At 38.2% G+C, this 21,139-nt stretch overlaps 1 protein-coding gene across 3 annotated transcripts in view; it reads right to left on the minus strand.

Moving 5' to 3' along the window:
• The window catches only part of LOC150099333 (extracellular matrix organizing protein FRAS1-like), a 1,385,483-nt gene that overhangs the window by 228,585 nt on the left and 1,135,759 nt on the right, over window positions 1-21,139 (minus strand). For all 3 annotated transcript variants that reach the window (XM_090403569.1, XM_090403568.1, XM_090403570.1), the window contains one exon: window positions 15,827-16,027. In XM_090403569.1, the coding sequence (XP_090259695.1) occupies window positions 15,827-16,027 (201 nt within the window). The remainder of the gene's footprint in view (window positions 1-15,826; window positions 16,028-21,139) is intronic.

Genomic DNA, 21,139 nt, shown 5'->3' on the forward strand with positions numbered 1-21,139 from the left:
TCTTTCACAGACTGCAGGGTTACAATCCCTTATATATCTGGTGTCTTTCAACTTATTGGTAGAATTCTGAAGAAGTATCATCTTAATCCCACATATTTTCCTATCGACAAAATTTCTCATCTGTTACCATCTACAAAAGACAAACTGTTGCTTCTATCTTTAGCTGGTGTTTACCAAATACTGTACCTTGTGAATGTAATTTGACATACTTGGAACAGACAGGCCATTTTGTGGAAAAAAAGAATTAATGAACATCAATACTACACTGAATACATGAAACTTCAAAAGAGACTGGTCTAGAACAGCTTAGTGTTGACACTAAACACAGTATCCTGTGGGATGAAGCTCATCTTCTCCATAGAAAGTTTTAAATATGAAGACCTTTTCAAGAAAGTTGTGAAGCCCGTTTACATTGGCCTAACCTGAATTGTAACTATTATCTCTATCTAACAAAAGTTTGGGGGATTCTCATTTTATGTAAACATTAAAAATAGTTTTAATATTATTTATTAATATTAATTTCTAGCACATAGCATTTTTTTTTTTTTTGGAAAAAAAATTATCGTTCTTTGATTTGCTTGTTGTTTCTATATACTGATGACATACTGTTATTCTCAGTATGAAATATCTGTACTTTCATTATTATTATTATTATTATTATTACGGGTATCTCCAAGGGGTTAGTAGACTCAGCGGGAGACCCAAACTATCAAAACAATATCTATCATACCTCTTCTTGAATTCAGTTACACATGAAGACCTCACAACTAAGTCAAGCAATGCATTCCACCCACTTACCACCCTCCAAGCAAAAAAATCTAGTTCTCACATCCTTGTTAACCACACTTTTCCTTAATTTCCAGGGATGACCTCTTGTTCTTCCATCACTAACACACAGCTGAAATATTCCCCCTGTATCAATCTTATAAAAACCTTTTAGTAATTTTAATGTTTCTATCATATCCCCTCTTCTTTGCCTATCAACCAACCTCTATAATCCACAAGCTCTCAATCTATCAGTTAGGGAGCATTTTTGCATCACTCACCAACTTAGTCACTCTCTTCTGAATCCTCTCCACAACCTCCTCATCATCTCCAAGGAATCCAGGTGACCAGACTTGAGCATAGTAATCCAAATGTGGAAGTATCAAAGCCTATAAAGAGGAATAATAACCTCTTTATCTCTGGATGTTAGTGTGTTCTTCAATAACCAAGTAATCCTATGTGCAATCTTGAACACCTTAGCAATGTGCACTCTGAACTTCATCTCCCTATCCACCAACACCCCCAAGTCCCTAGCCTCATTAATCTCTTGGAGTATCATTCCATTAAAGTGGTACACAGCTAGCAATCTTTTAATCCCAAGATGCATAACTTTACACTTTTTTCACACTGAATTGACATCCATTACCTTTTGCCCATTTTGCTAGCTTATTTAAATCATCCTGCAAACTCTCAACATCAGCTTGATTTTTTATTGCGCTACCCAACTTTGCATCATCAGCAAACAACTGAATATCTTCCTTCAACCATTTATGTACAAATTAAACAATAATGGGCCAAGCACAGAGTCCTGAGGCACACCACTGGTCACCTGCCTCATCCTGCACTCTGCTCCTCCATACACTACTTTCTGGTATCTCTCCATGAGCCATTCTCTTATCCATATGACCAGTTTAGTATCCATCCTAATGTGCTCTAATTTGCACAACAGTATTCCATGGGGTATACTCAAAAGCCTCAGAAAAATCCAGAAGTATCACTGTATAAGCATTTCCCTTGTCCAACTTAGATGTCATTCTATTATAAAAAGTTAATAAATTGCTAAGGCAGGATTGACCTTTAACAAAACCATGTTGGCCTCTGTAGAGTAACATATTCTGATCCAACAATTCTTGAATTCTGACCTTAACCAACTTTTCCACTACTTTTACCACCACTCCTGAGATGGTGATTGGTCTATAATTAACTACCACAGTCTTAGAGCCACCTTTATGCAGAGGAACCACTCTGCCTTCCTTCCATTTCCTAGGGACCATACCAGAGTTCAATCTTAAGTTAAATAACCAAGTACGAGGCACTGACAATTCCTTTGCACATTCATGCAACACTCGAGCTGATATTCCATTTAAACCTACAGCAGTGTTTGCATTTAAATTCTGCAATATACTAAGTACTTCTGATTTTTTAACTTCAATTCTCACATTAGTTATTGCTACAGGTACAGAGATATTCTCACTTGGGTGATAGACTTTTGAAAAGTGATCACTCAGTAACTCTACTATTATATCTGAATTAGTCACCTCAATACCATCAGCACCCACTAAGGTTATCCCTCCAAAGTCATTCTTCCTTTTACTTGCTACATAGTGATTCTAGTAGCAGTTCACCAGTACAGCCGCTCTGGGCTGGCAGACCATGCCTTAGATACCCACCATAAAATTCGTTGGAAGAAAACAAAATTAATTCATCGCAGCAAGTTTAAATACAAAAGATTATTCAAAGAATCTTCAGCAGCTCTAAAAAACGTTCCTAACCTCAACAAATTTGAGTGCATGAAACTGCCCCAAAAGAACTTCAGCCCAACTGCCAAGACTACCAAATTAGCCTGCAAGAGGGCACCATTAGGACTTTAGGAACAATATTAGTTTCTTGCTTTCTTCCTCATTTGCTTTGTGTTAGTTCCTGAGTGCACATACCATATCTTTATGTTCCTGTAGATGGCAATGTGACATTGCCGAAATATAGAAGTTATTCATTAAAGTTACCTTTAATTAATACACTTTATATGCGTTGTTAATTCCGTAAACTAATTACCAGTTATTGCTACATAGTGGAAGAACTCTTTGGGATTACCCTTGATCTCCTTGGCTAAGGTTTTCTCATAATCTGATTTAGCTTTTCTTACTGTGCTGGTAACCTTCCTAGCTTCTGCCTTGTACTGTTCATGGGTGTACTGATCGCCTTTCTCCTTGTAAATTCTCCATAACATTTTCTTTTTTTGCAGATCAAGCCTGATACTACTACTCATCCATCTAATTCCTACCTTGTTTGTCTTCCTAACCATGGAATACATTCTGATATTGCCTTCCTCAGATACCTGCTGATTTTATCCCATGCACTGCTAACATCTTTCCCCTGCAATATGTTCTGCCATGGGGCGGCTATAAGCTCACTCCGAAGCTTGTTATAATTACCTAACCTGTAGTTCATCTAACCTGTAACTGACTTGGGAGGTTGCAAAATTTGCAACCTCCCAAGTCAATACTACATGATCACTCACACCAATTGAAGGTAATGTGGACCTTACTTAGGCATATGTCCTCTGAACCTATGACCAGATCCAACACTCTCACACCACGAGTCCTTTCAGTTATGTGCTGTTTCAAGTAATTATCTCTTAGAAGATGTATGAATTCCATTTCCTTTTTGGCACGTGATATTTCCTTCTTGCAATTGATATCACCATAATTAAAATCCCCCATAATAATCACTAACCCTGCACTCATTACACTAATTTGCTGATGCATGAATTCAATGTCACCCCCCATACCCCTTGGTCGATAGCAGCAGCCAACTGTATATTTGGTTGTGTTGGTCACCATTTCACACCAGACTGCCTCAAATGAACTATCATTCACACATCTATCCTCTTGATATACTACTTTCTTTGGCTACAACTCATCAGTTATCATCGACAGTACCCCCCCCCCCCATTCTATCTTCTCTATCCTCCCTGAAAATACTGTACCCATCACATTTAATTCCAGTAACCACATCTTCTGCTGACAGCCAAGTTTCACGAATGCCTACAATGTTTGGTGAGATTGCACTGACTAATGCCAAAAATTCTTCCCTCTTATTTCAAATGATTCTTGCATTAGTATACAAAAATTGAAAATTCCCTTTAGTTCTTGTACCAGCTTTAGAACTGATATACATTCTACGAATTTCGGTAGTCCCATGCCGATTTTTATCCACTCTATTCTTCTTCTTATTATTATTATTATTATTGTTCCGGGAAACTCCAAGGAGTCGACAGACTCATCGAGGGAGGCCCTAACATCATGTCTGGAACAACTATTCAACATTCACACAGTATCTATCATATCTTCCCTTGAACTCATTCACGGTCGTAGCACCCACAGCAGACTCTGGAAGCTTATTCCACTCATTCACCACTCTCCAAGTAAAAAACCTAGCTCTAACACCCTTGTCAACCACGCTCTTGCCCAGCTTCCATGCATGGCCCCTAGTCCTCCCACCATTAGTCATATTTTCAAAAATATCTTCTGGATCAATCTTATAAAAACCCTTCAGTAATTTGAATGTCTCAATCATATCACCCCTCCTTCGCCTATCGTCCAATTTCTGCAACCCACAAATCCTCAACCTATTCTCATAAGGTTCATTCCACAGACCTGCTATCATCTTGGTCACATGTCTCTGGATCCTCTCCACTTCCTCCCCATCACAAAGAAACCCTGGTGCCCATAACTGGGCACAGAAGTCCAGATGGGGTCTTATCAAGGCTCGATACAGAGGAACAACAACTTGCTTCTCTCTGCATGTTAAAGTATTTTTCATAAGCCAAGCAATTTGGTGAGCTGTTTTAGTAACTTTTGCAATGTGCCCCCTAAACTTCAACTCCCTATCCATCAGCACTCCCAAATCCCTGGCCTCATCAATCTCCTGGAGTACGGTTCCACCTATGCGATATACTGCTGCTATTCTTTTCACCCCAAAATGCATAACCTTACACTTTGCCACATTAAACCGACATCCATTTTTCCTAGCCCAGTCCTCCAAACTATCCAAATCATCTTGTAAAATTTTGACATCCTGTGCACTCACAATTGCTCTACCCAACTTTGCATCATCAGCAAACAAGTGAACACTTCCTCTCAAATCCTTTCCAATATCATTGATGAACAAATTGAAAAGCAGTGGTCCAAGAACAGATCCTTGTGGTACTCCACTAGTCACAAGACGTCTTTTTGACTCCACTCCTGAATAAACCACTCTCTGGTATCTCTCCTTCAACCACCCTCCTATCCATCTTACCAACCCTATATCTATCCCCATCTGCTCCAGTTTACTGATTAGGGTTCCATGTGGTATCCTGTCAAAGGGCTAGGCAAGGTCCAGTAGTATCACTGTAAACCCATTACCCCTATCCAGTTCAGCGGTCACTGTGTTATAAAATGTGAGCAAGTTACTGAGGCATGATCTACCCTTCACAAAACCATGTTGTCCCCCATACAATATCCCATTTTCATCTATCCAATCCTGTATTCTTCTCTTGACTAATTTCTCTAAGACCTTGACAATGATTTCTGATATGCTAATCAGTCGGTAATTTACAACAGCGGTCTTGGAACCACCTTTATGCAGTGGAACTATTTTCCCTTCCTTCCACCCGCTCGGGACTAACCCAGACCCGAGACTCAAATTAAACAAAATGGTCAAGGGTACTGACAATTCATTAGCTGCTTCTCGTACTACACGAGCTGGTATACCATCCAACCCCACAGATGTATTGACATTGAGGTTATGCAATAAACTACTCACCTCCACTTCATTCACCAGAATTCCCATATAATCTACTGGTTTATTCGTTTCTGCAATGTCACCACCTGGATGATATATTCTTGCAAAGTGCTCACTCAGTAACTCAGCTATCTCAACTGATTCAGTTACCTCCCTACCATCGGCATTCTTTAAAATCATTCTGCCATGTACATTTTTCCTTTTACTTGCTACATATCTAAAAAACTGTTTAGGATTCTCTTTAGCCTGCATGGCCAATGTTCTTTCGTAATCCTTTTTTGCTTTTCTTACCACACTCGTCACCCTTCTGGCCTGCGCTTTATACCGTTCATGTGCCTGCCGGTCACCTTTCTCCTTAAATTCCCTCCATAGTTGTTTCTTTTTTTGCAGCTCAAGCTTAATGGTGTTATTCATCCATTTAACCCCTACTTGATTTATTATTCGGACTCTAGGTATACAGTCAGCCATTGCTTCATGCAAGCACTTCTTAACCACCTCCTATGCACTATCAACTTCTAGTCCTTGCAGTTGTACATGCCATGGCACTGAGCCAATCAAACTCCTAAGCTTGTCATACTTTCCAGCCTGATAATTCCACATGTACCCTGTCTTAATTGAAAATTCTACACCTTTAGCCACCTCCCAAGTCAAGACCCTATGATCACTCTCACCGATTGGTGGCAATGTCGTCATATTTGTTACAGCCAAATCCTCAGATGTAATTACTAGGTCAAGCACTCTCTGACCCCTAGTATTTTCCATTACATGCTGTCGCAGATAGTTATCCCTTAATAACCGCATAAAATCCAATTCCTTCCTCCCGTGTGTCCTCTCCTCACTCCAATCAATGAGACCATAGTTGAAATCTCCCATAATAATCACCCTCCTTCCACTCATTTCTTCTATTTGCTTGTGCATACTGTGACCACCATCTTTTCCATCACCTGGTCTATAGCAGCACCCAATTGTATATTTAGTTCTGCTAGCCACAATCTCACCAAATGGCCTCAAATGTGCTCTTTTCTCTATCCTGCAATTCAACTTCTATTCTCCTTGGCTGTAGCTCATCAGTTATCATCAACAATACTCCTCCCCCCATTTTATTCTCTCTGTCATTCCTGAACACACTATACCCATCACATTCAATCCCACTAGCTATGTTATCTACAGTCAGCCATGTTTCACTAATACCAATAACCTGTGGTCTGGAAGTGCCAACCATGGCCAAAAACACTTCCTTCTTGTTCCTAATACTCCTAGTATTAGTGTACATGAATTTAAGACCCCCCATTAGCCCCAACCCTACCTTGATGCCTTATATTAACTATCCCACTCTGGTTTGTTGTCCTTATTTGCTCTAGCATATTATATTCATTCTTACATTCAACTGCCTCCCTAAGGACTGTATATCTACTCCCCCCTTTAACGAATCTAGTTTCCCTGAATTTGCACATCCACTACATTCAGCAACACTTTCTCAAGTCTTCTTACACCATAACCATTTAAATGCAAGCCATCCATCTTATATAGATCCTTTCGCCCATCAAACTCACTCCAAACGTCCACAAATTCCACACCACTCGTCATACATAATCCACGCATAAAGTCATTCGCAATTATGGCCCTCCTTTTAAACATTTCACTGTCATACCGTGGCAAAAGACTAACCATTCTAACTCTCTCACTCTTTTCTTTTGCTACCTCAAACAATTCATTCAGGTCTTCTATCATTTCCATTTTATCTCCTTTCAAATCATTCGTACCTGCCACAACAATCATTTCTTTCACCCTTTCCTTTTGCTCTCTAATAGACTCAGTTACATCCTTTATGGTCGCACCAGGTTGGTACGATTTTGTCAAATCCTCTACTAACACACCTCGTACTAACGAGTCTCCATACAGCACTCTATCCTTCATTTTGTTCATGTTCACATTCATACGCCTATTTTTCCTGTCATAGATTTTATTATTGGTTGGTTCATTCAGTCGACTTTTGTTCATGCACTCTAGCTGCTGTTTTGCCCTTTCTATCGCATCATTCAACAACGCGATCTCATTCAGTGCATCTATCTCATCTTTTTTATTCTCTGAGAAACCATTAATACTATCATTCACACTTTCTACATTCACACTCTCATAATTCTCATGTACAACCTTGCCGTTTCTTGTCATTTCGCTATTTTCTTTATTCTGAAGGTTGACAAAAATATCACACTCACGATCCGAAATACACTTCAATTCCTCATTCTCCCTACATTTTCTACACACATTCAATCCTTTATTATCATCTATCCACACTCCGACTGCACTCCGTAAAGCGTACATTTCACAGCTAGTACACTGACTCATTTCTTTTATACTACTGTTCTTTGATAACGATGGCGAACCAACATTACTGGCCGCCATTTTCCTTCGTACAGGTGCCATAATTATTGCAACGTATTTTATCAAATAATAAGTTATACACACCAAAAACACACAAACAGACGCACTAAAATAGGCAAGGCAAACAAAACTACGCAATATTAACTAATTTTATCAACGATAACTGAAAATAATACTTATCTTATCAGGAGCTTGCACGAACACTACACGCTACGATATAACCTCGAACTCTTATTATTCATATATCATATATATGAATAATAATAATAATTATTATCATTATTATTATTCAGGCCTCCATGGAGTCAAAAGACTCATCGTGGGAGGTCCTTCCTAAGAACATAAAGTCTGTCAAGACTCATTGAGGGGAGGTTCCCCCTAAGAAACACAAAGTCTATCATACCACTCCTTAAACTCATTGACCATTCTCGCCTTCACCACTCTATCAGGCAATGCATTCCATGGCTCAACCACCCTCCATGCAAAGAAACCACTCCTCACCCTCTTGCTCACAGTTTCCTTTCGTAAATCCCAGGGATGGCCTCTTGTCATCACTGCTTCCCGCTGTTCAACCAAGCGAAAGATCTCCCCAGTGTCAACCCTGTAACCACCTCTCAACAGTTTAAAGTCTCAATCATATCACCTCTCCTTCTTCTATCTGCCAAACTCTGCAGTCCACATTCCCTCAGCCATTTCTCATAACTATCCTTGTACAGTCCTGAGACCATCTTTGTCATCCGCCTTTGTATCTTTTCCACAGTTAATTTATCCCCTTCAAATCCTGGGGATCAAATCTGAGAACAATAATCCAAGTGTGGTCTGATCAGAGACTTATACAACGGAATGATAACCCTCTTATCTCTGCAGGTCAGTGTCCTTCTCATAATTGCAGCAATCCTCTGTGTTACCTTCACCACCTTTGCAATATGTCCCCTAAATTTCAGGTTTCTATCAATCATCAATCCCAGATCTCTTGTCTCTCCTACTTCCTCCAGTATATAACTCCTCCCATAGAGTATGCAGCATCCCATCGATGTTTCCCAAACCTCAAGACCTTACATTTTGCTGCATTAAACTGAAACCCCCATTCAATTGCCCATCTATCTAGCTTATTCAGATCCTCTTGCAGGGCTACCACATCTGCACTATTACTAATAATCCTTCCCAACTTCGCATCATCTGCAAACAACTGAATATCCCCTTGCAATCCACTGGCAATGTCATTGATATAAAGGTTAAACAATATAGGTCCTAGTACTGAGCCCTGTGGGACCCCACTTGTAACCTTCTGTCTCCTTGAAACTGCTCCACCATACACAACTCTCCGATACCTATCAGACAGCCAATCCTGAATCCAGTTGACCAATCTGACATCCAGACCCATGTGTTGCAACTTAAATATCAGCTTATCATGTGGAACCCTGTCAAATGCCTTTGCTAAGTCTAAGAAAATTGCAGTATATGCCTTTCCCTCATCTAATGTTCTTGTAACTTTATTATAAAAGGAACATATTGCTAAAACAAGAGCGGCCTTTCACAAATCCATGTTGACTCTCACAGATAACATTACCCTCATCTGCCCAGTGCTGTATACGGTCTCTCACTACTTTCTCCAAGATCTTAACAACTACTGATGACAAACAGACTGGTCTATAATTAGACACTTCCAGTCTATTACCACCCTTATGCAACTGCACTATCTTACCTTTCTTCCATTCCCTGTGCACCTTTGTCAAAGCCAGACTTTCATTGAAAAGCCAGGTTAAAGGCACTGTCAGTTCCCTAGCACATTTTCTCAAAGCTCGTGGTGAAATACCATCCAGTCCAAAAGCTTTATTGACATCCAGAGTTCTCAGTATCTAAAACACACTCTCCTCCTGTACCTCTAAACCTTGAACTTGCCCTATCCCTCTAGCATTAAAACTGACTCCTCCAGGATGAAATACTCCAATAAAGTGGTCATTGAACAATTCCACTATGTCCTATGCATCAGTCACTCTATTCCCATTTTTATCTCACAATATCATTCTTCCACAGTCATTTCTCCTCCTACTGGCCACATAGCTAAAAAATTCCCTAGGATTTTCTTTAGATCTTAGGCCCAATCTCCTCTCATATTCCAGTTTCGCTTTAATTACCACACTAGTCACTCTTCTGGCCTGTGTCTTATATTCTTCACGCATCCTTTCTTCACCTGTCTCCTTATATCTCTTCCATAGCCTCTTTTTCACATGCAATTCCTGTTTAATATTGTTTGTCATCCACTTTACTCCAAATTGTGTCCTCTTCTTCACTCGTGGTATACAACTTACCATTGCTGCTAACAAATATTCTTTCACAATTTCCCACACACTAACGTCCTCTCTCCATGAAACTTCCCAAAGTTGACGTCTAATACTATTATAATCACCTGCATTATAATTCCACATAAGTTCCCGTCTCTTTGATACTCCTGCATGTCTATTCATTTTCCAAGTCAAAACCATATGGTCACTCTCTCCAACTGGTGGGAGCGATGTCATCTCAGTTATTATCAACTCTTCTGATGCTATAACCAAATCTAAAACATGTAACAGAGGGAACATAAGTTCCCTCTGTTACATGTTGCCTAAGACATTTGACCCTCGAGAATTCTAGAAATTCCATTCCACTATTGCTACATGCATCTTCCTCTCTCCAATTTATACTACTGTAGTTAAAATCTCCCATAACAATCATTCTTCTTGCACTTGCCAAACTTAGCTGTCTAAACATCTCCTGGTCCCCATCCTCTGTGCTCCTGGGTCTGTAGAAACACCCCACTAAATATCCTGTCTTGCCTACCTCTACCTCACACCATACGCTCTCAAAATCATTTGTCTGACTTCCTTCCAAATTCTCCACTCTTAGAGAGACATAGATCATCACTTATCATAAGCAGTATCCCACCACCACGCTTTTCCCTCCTATCCTGACGAAAAATGCATATACCCAGCGACTTCTATTCCTGTTGTTATATACCCTTCTGTCAACCACGTCTCAGTGATCACAATAATTTTTGGCCAGGCTGATGCTATCTGTGCCACCAATTCCTCTCCCTTATTCCAGATACTCCTGGCATTAGTATAAAGCATATAAATGCCATTGTTTCTATACCCAGCATTATCCCTTCTAGACTCCACTGGGCTCAGTGTTACCTGACATCGTCTCCCTTCTCCCAAGTATCCATTCCCACAAGAGGCCATCCCTGCTATCATTATTCCACGAAAAAGGATAAACAAATATACATTCACTGCATAAGTTTCTCCCTCTTACTCAACCTTTTCAATTTTAGTTTCCCTGTCCAATTACTTCAACTTGTTCAGAAAACAGTAACTTCTTCAAACGCTTATGACCTTCCATGTTCAGATGCAACCCATCTCTTGCATACAGCTGGCTTTTGCCTTCAAACACACTCCAGACATCAACAAATTCCAGACCTCTTTTTTGCACATTCTTGCAATCATATCGTTCATTATTATCTACTTAACTCATAATTGTCAAAATGAGACAGCACCCACACTATCTTCCCTTTGACACTTTTCTTCTTCACTATATCTAACAATGTTCTTAAATCTTTTGCTACCCGATTAATACTACCACTCAGGTCATTTGTACTCACCATAACTGTCATCTTTTCTGCATCATGCCCTCTCTTTATTGCTAAAGTCACTCTCTCTATTGTTCTGCCAGGCAAGCACTCCTCAGGTATATTGCTCTCCATACCCTTAGTACAAGCATCACTCACGGCCTCATTTTCTACACCATTCAGCATGCCTCTCCCAGTTTCAATACTTTCCCTCAAAACTCTTTTACTTACTTACTCCCTCACTTTCACAACATCTCATTTCTTCTAGACCTATTGAGCTTTCATTCTGTTGACTCCCAATCACTTCTGTACTATTCATTACTTCATCATTCACCAAAGACTCTGCCTTACTTAAACCTGTTCTAGTTACTTCAGCTAAAGTAATCTCCATAGTCCTAATTTCTCTATTCAACACATTTAACTCAGTCTTAATATCCTGAACCTCCTTACTGAGCACTTTCAATTCCTCTTGCAGGAGATGAAGGTCGCTTTTCATTTTCATGAACTCCTGCCAAAGTTCTTCTGCTATGGTCCTGACATTTGCTTACATTCCTAATCACTCTAATCTATCTAGACACTTTTCACATACATTAACATTGTCATTCTTCTCGTTTAGCCAAACAGTCTATAGATCTTTCACATTTTTCGGTGCATACATATAGCAGTTTCCAATGCATCCACTGCAAAAACTCCAAGGCAGAGCTAGACCTTCACACAGAAGTCCTCCATGCTGCTGAAATATATTTCTTTGTGGACACCATCTTTAGACACAGAAGTAGTGCAACAAACAAGTAGTGAAAACACAATATAAAAAACAAAGCTGCAACAATAACACCACTGAAAGGCACTTGTATCCAACTAAAGCACAACTGCAGCACAATTTGAGACAAAAAGCCTCACTATACTTTAATTTAAAAACACTTTTTCTAGCATAGCTCAAAACGACCGCTACGTTCACTTGCGACACTCCATTAAAGTTTATTACTATGGTCATTGTGTAATTTTATTGTTTTAAAGGGGCATTGTTTTTATTTTCATTTTTAAGCAAACTTATCTTCTAACATTGGATGGTATATATCTAAAAATGCAAGGCATAACTAGTTTTCTCCTATGAAAAATATTTTTTTAATTTCTGATTTTGCAGTGCAAAGTGATATGAAAAATGACACTTCATGATTACTCTCACCAAACAGAGAAAGATTTGATACCCCATTAACGACATTTACAATCAAATCCAAGAACTCAGATTACTGAATGTCCTCTGTTATGTTGAAACTAAGGTAGTTTTTCTCAAAAAATTGAGAAATCCCTTCTCTTTGCCTCCAAATGCCATTTCTCCATTTCACTCTATACAGTTACTATAATATTCCACCTAGCAACATCCAACTAAATACTTCATTCTGTTCACCAATACCTCACATTTTACTACCTCCCAAACCACTGCCTCTAGCTGCTCTTAAATCTCTACCTTGATTGAATATTTCATCTGCTATCACACTTCTCCTCTTTCCTCCTTTTTGCCCAACTCCATTCTTGTCAGGATGCTGTTTTTATGCAACCATGCCTCACTTATTCTGACAACTTTTGGGCAAATAATATGAATGCATGAATTTTGTTCCTCATATTTTTGGATATTTCTGGCATTTGTAAACAAACATAATAGCTCATTTCTGGTTCTGTAAGAAGTCACCCTGAAACCACTTCTGAGATGTGCCCCCCTTCACACTCTCACTGACCATTCATCGCTATCATGAACAGTCCAATACAACCCCCCCTTCCACCCCCAGGGTTTCCTGATTCTTTTTTGTCTGTTCACAGATTCACTTCTACATCCAGCATCTGCACTTTTCACACAGTAGCTCTCTCTCTCTCTCTCTCTCTCTTTCTCTCTCTCTATCCTGACTTCCCTAATTTCCCTGTCAGTTTTGTGCTCATACTACTCATTCACAAACTCTCCTTCAATACTTCAATCTCTACTATCCTATTTTCCCTGCTCTTCCACATCACCTCTTACTTTCTCAGATCCTCTATTCACTGCAGTTATTAATCTCCATTCCAGCAACAGTCTCTCCAATTAAACTCACACCAAAATTCTTTAAATGCATCTTTCTCACTTATATTGTTCTATCTATCCCTCATCCTCAAATCATCATACATATTAACAAACTGCACTCCTTTCTCCTCACACAATATTGTTAGTATACTATCATAATCTTTGATCATGGTCTTAACTCATCACTGTCATACCAGACAAACACTGACTATTCTTCCTATCATACTGTTACTTTCACTTTCCTCAACAATTTTGTGATATCTATTCTCACAACCTCCTTGTCCCGAACCAAATCATTTGTTATTAGTGCCACTTCCAACTCTTTTGTTCACTTACTCTTCATAAATCTAATGCCTCAATCACTGCTCATTCTGCCTTCAGGAAAGCAAACCTTGCACACCTTCTCATTCCCCCATACCTCTAATGACTGTTCATACAATGGCTCTCTCAAATCATTCGCTCATTACCTATTTTCATATATTCAGCTTTCATTTCATTCTTTCTCCTCTTCCATGTGTACCTAACAATTTTCTTCATTTCACTCTGCATTCTCTTCATCTCTTGTCACACCTGCACCAGAGCTCCACTTTCATGTCATAAATCACTTTCACACTGCCATTCACACTTGCCATCAGTCAACCCCTTCCCCCTCTTTTCTGCTACCATTTCTGCTTGCTATGTTGTCATGAGTAGCACTTTCTTTCTCAGTCTTGCATGCTATTTTCTTTTATTTTTTATTTAGTGTATGGGGAAAATAGAAGAAATTATTGAGAAAAACTATATACAGACTGACAATTCAGTTAACCTGTTGATGATACTGTCTGAGAGTAAATGCAAATTTACTCTCAGACAGTAAATTTGCATATCATCATATCAGTCATCAGTGATATGATGCAGAGCCTGCACAGCACCACACATGCAAAAGGGTGACTGTGAAATTCTCCACAGCGACCTTGTCCAGTCGTAAATCTGTTTAGCTGACTCCAGAGGTGTGAAGATACATAGTGTTTTGATAGTTGGATCTGCAATCAGGTACTTGTTTGTAATTTGTAGTTCATTTCAGTCTGCTTTACCAGTCCTGGGTACCAACATCTGGTAATTCCACAAGTCATATGGGAGATCTGGGGACAAGGTAGCATGCTTGAAGTGAAGAGACATCTTGATGAATAGGAAAATACATATTATTATTATTATTATTATGTAACACCTCCAGGCAGTCCAAAGACTCATCAAGGGAGGGCACCTGCTCTACAGATCTCCATCTCCACCACTCCACTAACCGCAACTACCTTCACCAGCTACTGCCAACCAACACCACCGCTAGTATTTTCACAGACAATCACAAACATCCATGCCCATGGCAGGCTTCGAACCCACAGCCTTTTGGCTGAAGAGCAGATACGTTAACCACTCAGCCAACCAAGCTGGAAAAAAAAGTTCCTCTAGTTGGCAACTAGAATCGAACTGATGACACTCTTTCTTTTGACAGTCTAGTGCTGAGAAATGCAAACATCACGTCCACTGAGCTACACAGGCTCTTAATATTATTTCTGATTTTCTTTATTTCTTTGATGATAGCTTCTTTTCTTCTAAAGCTTGCAGGAGTGATGTGGGTAAGAACAGGTAACCATGGGAGAGCAGTAGATTGTAAGATAACAGAGATGGTTCTCATTGTTATGTTAAGCTGTGTGTCCACAAAAGTTATGTGGCTACTTAAGCTCCAAACTGGTGAACAATACTCTGCAAAAGGAAATAATACTCTGCTTTCTTCAAAGAATGAGAGCATAAACAGGTACTAGCCAACATTCATTTAATATTCAGACCAACTTCTCATACGCCTTTCCTTTCAGTCCATCAAGCTCTATTCTTTGCAACAGTCTTTTTCACACTGTTTACTCTAAAGCATGTGGTTTTCAACCATACAAGAACACATCAATATTCCCACTTTCTCCTTATGCTCTTACTCCTCCATAGGCAATAAAATAACATTTTATTGCTCATGGAGGAGTAACACAACCTCTCATATGTGTGTATTTAATATTTGTTAATATATAAAAAAAAATTAAAATGAAATAAACATCATTAGTTTTATTGTCATATGCACAAAGAAATCTCAGAGCACAATACAGAATGAAAATAGTCTTTTGATTAACAATAAATTATTTAAATGTACATGTGAATAATTCAAGTAATTACTGAGGAAGAAAAAAAAAGGATACCATCCTTCTTACCATAAAGAAATTCAATAATTTTACTCTTGGCATGATAATCTAAACCTGAAGTGGCAGAACCATCTCTTGTGCTCACCCGAACTTGTGATGTAGAGTTGATATCACCAGTTCTTATCAGACCAATTTTCACTGTTATCATTTGGTCTGGTAGCTTTGGTTCTTGTACAGTATAAGCATGTTTTTCAATTTGTATTCTCACAGCTGTCAATGAAAATTTTAAATAATCATTCAATATTTTAGCATGAAACAGTTTAATGAACCTTGTTAACAAAATAAATGTTTTATTATGGAAATATAAATGGAAAATAATAACTTTTAATTGATGACCTCCTTCAAACATATAAAGTATTCCTTATATATTAAAATGTTTAATATATAAGTGAAATACAATACAAGATGAGTGAATACAATATTATTAAAAAAATAAATATCACACAATTTATTACTCAAGAAATTTCCCTTTATGGATATTTTTATGTTACTTTCACCCATGAAAGGTTGTAAACCTATGGGGGAAAAAAATAGTACTTAATAACTACAACATATGTTATGGAGTAAATGGATTTATTAACAAAATTAGCAAATAATTTATTATCATATGTTTACACAAGATGATATGTACACAACCATTGGTGGGATCTTGGTCAAATAAAGCATTAACGATGATAGATTACGTGCTCAAAATGAGAACCTTGTCTTTTAAGTAGGTTATATTGTGCATGCAGAGATTCTCTATTATCTTGGAGAACGATGGTTGGGACATCTGCTGGACATATCATGTAATTTTATCCTTTAGTTCATCAAGGTTTAAATAAAGGTAATGGTGGAATACTCATTTCTTCAACATACCCCAAATGAAGGCATCAGGCAATGATGATCAGGAGATCAGGAGCATACAGGGTATGGGAATTCTGTGAACCTCGAAATGAGCCTCCCAGGAAAGTGTTCTGATAAATAGGTTCTAGAATCACATGATGTGTGACAGGTTGCTCCATCCTGTTAGAATACCTGTGTGCAAGAAATGGAGTGTTTTTTTTTGCACGACACATCCTAGGTGAATGCCAACACATTCTCAATGTAGTGTTTGCTATTCAAGATTACACCACCCCCTTCAATGAAGTAGGGCCCAATTATGCCATGGCCAGAACAACACACTATGTGGTGACTTTCTAACTGTGAAGAGATTTCTCTTGGACAAATTCAGGTCTCAAGAAACAAAAAAACCAGTACATTCATCTGTTCACATGACTTCTTAGATGGAAATGTGCTTCATATGAGAACTAGACATTATGGAGGAAGGACAGATCTTCATAGACAGTAGCCAGCATACGTGCACAGTGTTCCCACCAGGCAGTGTAATCTGTTGCTGTTAAACACTGATCCACTTGAATGATGTATGAAAAGGCACCCAGCTCCTTAAGGATTCTCTGTAGTGACCACCTTGGTATCCTAAGTTTTACCGTTGTTTGGCATTGACTGCATTTTGGACACTGTAACACTTGCTTCAGCACACACACACACCCGTGATTGTCATTTATGTTAACAGTTCGTGGCCTCCTGAATGTCCTTTGCATTGAGGAAGAGCACTCCTGGTATGTCAGAACCTCTTAATTAAGGTGACACTACTGTGATATACACTATGATGACACTACCACTTGGGACACACTTACAGAAACGACAAACAAACTGCTCACAAACATGTCGTAGGCTTGGACAATTCTAACAACTCTATATGAATGAAAATAATGCTCAAAAATAAACGTCTTTTCATTCAACATCAATACCATTGTTACAGCTAAATGTAATAAATGGTGTAATGAAAATGTAATTAATGTGCATGAGTTGAATGGCATATCTCAAATCATGCGTACTGAATGGGGTGTTGAAGCTCAGTACTGTATATTAGTACTGTGGGTAGACTAAGGATTATTTTTCCTTATTTTTTAATTTAGCATTTTTTATTTATTTATATTATTCAGACCAGTTTTACGTTATGGATCTGAGAGCTGGGTTAGAAATAAAATTATTTGATTAAAAAATAAAGACTATAGACCACAGATATGAGGGTTCTGAGAAAAATTATGGGAGTGAACTGATGGCATCAATGACAGAATCATATTAAAAATGAAGATACCAGAAAGGAACTTGACATTATTAGCATTCAAGAATGTATCAGCACAGCTAATCTAAGGTGGTACGGCCACTTAAATAGAATGGGTAAGGAAAGGTTAGCAAAACAGGTGTTTGATGCCAAGATGGCAGGAAAGAGACCCAGAGGAAGCGTGAGGTCTAGGTAGATTGATTCAGTCAGAACTGCTTGAATAGTAGTAGTAATGTAAACTTAATCATATAGTGCTGTCATAGTAACCTGAACACCCCATGGGAGATATATCAGGAAATTGATTATGATGATTTATTTTATTTTACTTAGTCCAAAAAGTACTATATTTGCTCTAGAGACCAAATATAGTACTTTTTCACCACTTCAGACCTCCAGTAAATGGAACAATACTAATGCCAACAATGAAATTCATCTCCGACCTAAAGGCAATCACAACAAATATCTGTGCCTAGGAAAGGATGTTTGTGATTAATAATGATAGACAAATTATGCAAAACCTACTCACCACAAAAATATACTCACCCAATACCCCACAAAAAAATAAACTTCACTATGGAAACAGCAAAGAAAAACAAACTATTTTTCCAGCCATCTTGCTCTTCCGCTCTTCTTCAGGTGACTACTTCCATTAACCACAAGCCTACTTTCGCTGGATGCTATATACAACAGTAATCAGCTCAAAATCCTTCTCACAAAAACATAAACACTCTGTTACATCCTGCTCATACTGTATGCCCTAAACCACAAGAGCTAAGGCAGGAACTTTGCATAAATTTGCATAAATGTATGCAAAGTTCCTTTGCAGGAAATTTGCATAAATGGTTGATGTCCATAAATGGACACAACCATTTATGCAAATGAATGGCTTCTCAGAATGGACTATAAAACATATTTTTTATACCTACAAGTCTATCTCAAAACAACCATGAAATAACATTGAGAGTTCTGATACTATACATTTCTGGCATCTGTGAACCAATCTCAAGAATCCTTAAAAATTACAATCTAGTGGCTACATTCATTCCTTTCAATAAACTCTCTTCTTGGTTCCCATCTTCTAAAGATAAACAATCTCCTCTTTCTCTTCATTGCATCTACCATGTTTCCTGTTAATGTTGCCTTTCTTACTTCGAACAAACCGGATGTTCTGTGGAAAAAAGATTACAAGAACACCAATCTTACATCGTCATCAATATGAAATCTAAAAAAATCTGGGATAGCACAACAAGAATTGATGCCAACCATAATATCAACTTTTCTGAAACACATTTACCCCAGGTGCAACCAAAATTTTGAATTTTTTTTAAAGAGAGTATTGAAGCTTTGCTCCATTGTCTGAACCTGAATTGAAATGATTGCCTTTCCTTATTGAAGATATGGGAAAGTCTCATTCACATCAGACATCATTAAGTTTTTTTTATTTTTAATCTGTTCACAATCCCCACAAACATATACACCTTAATCATATCTCTCTTATCCTTCTATTCACAAGGCTCTGTAAATTGCATTCCCTCAATCTGTCATCATATCCCACATTACAGAGACCTGACACTGACTTAATGAATCTTCTCTGAAGCCTGTCTAAGATACTCAACCTTTTGACCACAACAGTGTGACCACTACATTTCAAGTCTCTGTCCATCCCCACTGCCAAATCCCTCATCTATTCCAACTTCCTTCAAAATTTCCTCATTAATTGTATGCTCTGCATCCATTCATACTTACCAAATTTCAATACCTTACACTTTGCAACATTAAAATGGCAGCTCTATTTATTTGTTCACTCACACACAGTCTATTCAAATCCTCTTTTAAGCCACAATATCTACTCGGCTTCTCACAGTCCTTCCCAAGTTTGTATGATCTGCAAACAGTTGCATATCTTTAGTTTTAAGCCTATCCCAATATCCTTATATATATATATATATATATATATATATATATATACCGTATTTTTCGATAGATAACGCACATCCCCCAACATTTTCATCACTCCTTTTAATGTATAGATAATGCGCATGTGCCAACTAGCAGTAGAGTTAGGACGTACAGACAGAGGATGGAGGAATTCTTTAAAAGCATGTGCATTGCATCATTCTCTTGTAACTAGTTGCATCAACAATTGAAAGATAGGTGTACATTTTTTGTATTTTATGAAGTTACATTATTCTGTACATCCTGTTTTAAAATATTTCATAAAGTAAATCATTATTTGTTTATATTTTGTTATTAGATTTGAATTACCCATGGAAGACAAAAGTACTTCTCGGAGAAAATCCTACACAGTGCAGTTTAGGCTTGAAGTGGTAGAAGTAGCAAAGGAAGAAGGGAATCGTGAAGCTGGTAGATTGTTCAGTGTTGGAGAAAGTAGTGTTCGTGAATGGGAAAGGCTGAAACAGTCCTGAAATGTTTACATACGAGGAAACGTTCTATGAGGTTTAGAAGGTGCTTGTGGCCAACCATAGGAAAAAAACTGCTTGATTGGGTTGTTAGTGAAAGCGCTAAAGGTATGAGAATATCTACTGTCTGTGTGTTGCAGGAATTGAAAAGAATTGTGCAAAATGATAATGTAAAGGATTTCAAAGCCTACCCATCTTGGGTTTTTGGATTTATGAAGAGAAACAATTTAAGTGTGCGCTCCTCCCCTAGTGTTGGACAAAATTTGCCGTACAACTGAGAGGCGAAAGTAGCTAAATTTTGTTTGTTTCCAAGAGAAAACTTGTGTGGGGTTGATGCTTGTCAGTTTGTGAATATGGATGAGGTTCCCGTAAGTTTTGACATGCCTAGTTCTAGGACTGTGAATCTGAAGGAAGCAAAAGAGGTTTCAGTTTATACAACAGGGCACAAAAGGTCTAACTTTAGTGTGGTTCTCTGCGTAACTGCAGATGGTTCCAAACTGCCACCGATGGTGATTTTCAAAAGAAAGACTGTTCCAAAAGGTTGTGATTCAAAGATATTATTTTTACCTAATGATAAAGGTTGGATAAATTCCAAAGTTATGAAATTTTGGAGAATGTGTGGCGAAAGAGGAAAAATGGCATTCTTCAACCCAAAATGTTTGTTAGCATTGGATTCGTGTGGGGCACACATGACAGCAGAAATTAAAACAATTGCAAGTAAGTATTCCAAATTGGCCGTCATTCCAGGTGGTTTAATAAAAAAACTCCAACCCCATGATCCTGCAGTAAATA

This window comes from Typopeltis vanoorti, chromosome 14, assembly GCF_054136105.1.
Source record: "Typopeltis vanoorti isolate ZY-2024b chromosome 14, IOZ_Tvanoo_1.0, whole genome shotgun sequence".
Taxonomy (NCBI): Eukaryota; Metazoa; Arthropoda; class Arachnida; order Uropygi; family Thelyphonidae; genus Typopeltis; species Typopeltis vanoorti.